Source organism: Arabidopsis lyrata (genome assembly GCF_000004255.2).
Source record: "Arabidopsis lyrata subsp. lyrata unplaced genomic scaffold ARALYscaffold_311, whole genome shotgun sequence".
In the NCBI taxonomy this organism is placed as follows: Eukaryota; Viridiplantae; Streptophyta; class Magnoliopsida; order Brassicales; family Brassicaceae; genus Arabidopsis; species Arabidopsis lyrata.
In genome coordinates this window covers 1-3,795 of record NW_003302330.1, presented here as the reverse complement: position 1 = coordinate 3,795, position 3,795 = coordinate 1, and the positions used below count along the sequence as shown (strand labels likewise).

At 38.6% G+C, this 3,795-nt stretch overlaps 1 protein-coding gene across 1 annotated transcript; it reads left to right on the top strand.

The window, feature by feature from the left end:
- Positions 1–2,798: 2,798 nt before the first annotated feature.
- On the top strand, positions 2,799–3,768 carry LOC110225691 (the record flags this gene model as incomplete). The annotated part of the gene is made up of 3 exons (XM_021015605.1): positions 2,799–2,940; positions 3,024–3,123; positions 3,208–3,768. Coding segments are annotated over exons 2-3 (624 nt in total), but the record flags the coding sequence as incomplete, so codon positions are not given.
- Positions 3,769–3,795: the final 27 nt, after the last annotated feature.

Here is a 3,795-nt window from a genome sequence, read left to right as displayed (position 1 = left end):
GTAGTCGGAAAATCTAAAGTTGTTACCTTTAATATTTCCGACGAATTTCCGACAAAATTTCCGACGACATTTTGTCGGAAATTCGTCGGAAATATTAAAGGTAACCACTTTAGAATTTCCGACGAATTTCCGACAAAATGTTAGTCGGAAAATTTTTAGATATATACTAGACAACGTAAGAGTCATAGACTCAAGAAATACGGTGAAAATTTCCGAACAGATTCCCGAAGATATCTTCGAAAAAAATATGTCTTCTCATAATATGTTATAACACTAGAGAGTGGACGAATAATCGACTAGATGATGAGACCGGAGCTATGGGGGAGGAGTACAAGGAAGGTTTAATGGAATTCATGCAGGTTGCATCTAATCAAGAAATGACGCGTATCGAAGGTATTATGGCATGTCCTTGTGTCAAATGTTGTAATGATCATTTTCTTGCAAAAGACATTGTTTGGAATCATTTATATTGGGGAGGTTTTACACCAGGATATTATATATGGTTTTCTCACGGGGAGGATTTTAGATCGGGTCCTAGTAGTAGTCGTGAAAGAAGAGATGAAAACGTTATAATTAGCGATGAGCATATTCACCAGGAAGAAGATAATGTAATTGGAATTGGTAGTGGTGAATTTCATGATAACGTAGAAAATACTAATGTTGCGGAGGAACCCAACTTAGAAACACATGGATTTTTCGATATGTTAGATGCTGCAAATCATCCGATATATGCAGGATGCAGAGAGGGTCATTCTCCTTTATCCGCCGCAACACGTATGATGAACATCAAAACAGACTACAATTTAAGTGAAGATTGCGTTGATGCGTGGGCTGATTTTATCCACGATTATCTACCGGAAGATAATTTATCGCCAGTTTCATACAACGCAATCCAAAAATTGGTATCTGGGCTAGGTTTACCATTCCAAATGATTGACGTGTGTAGAGAAAATTGTATGATTTTTTGGGGAGATAATGTAAATATGTCTCAATGTCGTTTCTGTGGTGCTGAAAGGTTTCAGGTTACTAGTGGGCGAAACAAAATACCATATAAGCGTATGTGGTATTTGCCCTTGGCTGATAGGTTGAAGAGGTTGTATCAGTCAGATCGGACAGCGGAGGGTATGCGATGGCACGCTGAACATGAATTCACCGGGGAGATTTCACATCCATCGGATGCATCGGCTTGGAAACATTTTTGTTCTACATATCCAGTCTTTGCTAATGAACCAAGGAATGTCTATCTTGGTTTATGCACGGATGGATTCAATCCATTTGGAAAGTCAGGTAGAAAATATTCTTTGTGGCCAGTAATAGTCACCCCTTACAATCTCCCACCTTCCCTTTGCATGAAAAGAGAATTTCTTTTCTTAACCATTTTGATTCCTGGTCCAAACCACCCTCGTCGTTCACTTGATGTGTTCCTACAGCCGCTTATAGAAGAGTTAAAAATGTTATGGTACCAAGGGGTTTGGGTATATGATGTCTCCACAAAGACAAATTTTAACATGCGTGCTGTATTGATGTGGACTATTAGTGACTTTCCCGCATATGGCATGTTATCGGGTTGGACAACTCATGGAAGACTGTCATGTCCATATTGTCAAGATAATACAGATGCCTTCCAACTAAGACATGGCCGGAAATCAAGTTGGTTTGATTGTCATCGTCGTTTTCTAAGACGAAATCATCCATATCGTCGTAGTAAGATGTTGTTCCGCAAGAACAAGAGTATCCGTGATCCACCGCCACCTGAGTATGATGGTGATTATATATTGAATCAATTTCGTGATTTTGATGTTGACTGTACAGCATCGGTAGGCGGTAATGGCCATGTCCGAATTGATGGATATGGAGAACATCATAATTGGCATAAAAAAAGTATCTTCTGGGAGTTACCGTACTGGACAAATCATCTACTCCGCCACTGTCTTGACGTTATGCATATCGAGAAGAATTTCTTTGACAATATAATTAACACCATTTTAAATGTCGCGGGTAAGACTAAAGATAATGTCAAATCCAGAATGGATTTACCCGATATATGTGCGCGCGAGGATCTCCATTTGCTTGCAGACGGAGTAGGTCCTATTCCTATATGGAGATTAGATGCAAGCAAGAAGACCAAGTTTTTTCAGTGGATAATTGATGATGTTAAATTTCCTGATGGCTATGCATCAAATCTATCATATTGTGTTGATGATCACAGTGGTAGATTAGCTGGGATGAAAAGTCATGACTGTCACGTCTTCATGCAGCGTTTACTACCATTTGCGTTTACACAACTCCTACCAAATGTTGTCCATGAAGCAATTGCAGGTACAAACAACTTATCTTTCAATTATTTTAATATGTTATTATTCATGTATATATTCTTTTTTTGTTTACAGTTATTAATTAAATTGCAGGGATAGGTGCATTTTTTAGAGATTTGTGTTCAAGATCTCTAACAGTCGAAGGACTACATACACTTGAAGATAATATCCCGATTATCATTTGCAATTTGGAGAAATTATTTCCCCCATCATTCTTTGATGTCATGGAGCACTTGCCTATCCATCTACCTCGTGAAGCAGCACTAGGCGGTCCAGTTCAGTACCGGTGGATGTATCCTTTTGATCGTTTTATGTTCCATTTGAAGAAAAAAGTTAAAAATCTTAGCAAAGTTGAGGGATCAATAGTAGCTCAAAGCATAAACGAGGAGACTTCTCATTTTTCGGCCTACTATTTTGCTCCAAATGTCCAAACAAAAGCAAGAAAACCAGGTAGGTACGATGATGGGGGTGTGCAGCCTTTTTACCATACATCTGTCCCAGATATCTTTTCTCAAATCGGGAGACTGAGTGGGAAGAAAAGAGAAGTATGGTTTACAGATCAAGAATTTAATCACATTCATACTTACATCCTCCGGAACTGTGACGATGTCATACCATTCGAGAAGTAAGAAACAAAATTCATACCTTAATAATACGCATATATTATTTGCAAAATAATTACTTATACAAAAAAACAAATGTCTGTAGGATCTTTGATGATCAAGTGTCTGGAGCGTATCCAAACATGACAGAGGCTCGAAAAGAGGAAATGAAGCAGACACAATATGCTAATTGGTTAAAATATTATGTAAGTTTTCACCGTTGATTTTACATATATTATGAACATGGTTACTATTTATTAAAATCGTACATTTGCTTGTATGTTTTGCAGATCAAATCAGCCGCAAGTAGGCAGGAACACTATCCAACATGGTTTGAAGAGTTGGTTGGAGGTCCTCTATCAAGGGCAATGGCATACCCGATGTATTGCACTCGAGGCTACGTTTTCATAAAACGTCCAGGGATTACTAACAGAAAAACAGTGAATTATGGGGTCGTTGTTCGTACAGATTCGATAGACTACTATGGTGAAATTACTGATATATTAGAGGTTGAATATCCGGGAGTCATAAATTTGAAATGTATACTCTTCAAGTGTGACTGGTATGATCCTAGAGTTGGAAGAGGTGTTAGACTTACAAAGTATGGTGTCACAGAGATCAACTCGACTAAGCAGTTAAGAAAGTACGATCCGTTTATACTTGCATCTCAGGCAGCACAGGTTTGCTACATACCATATCCACAAGTAGGTGTTCGACAATATCCATGGATTACGGCTCATCAAATAAATCCAAGAAGCAGAGTTGATGGGGTGAAAGAAAAGGAACCGCTACAACAAATTGCAGTAAACGAAATTACGCAAGTAGATCAATCTGTCGGTGACATTCCCCTCGTTGATAACCTGGGCGCGTCCCTTCTT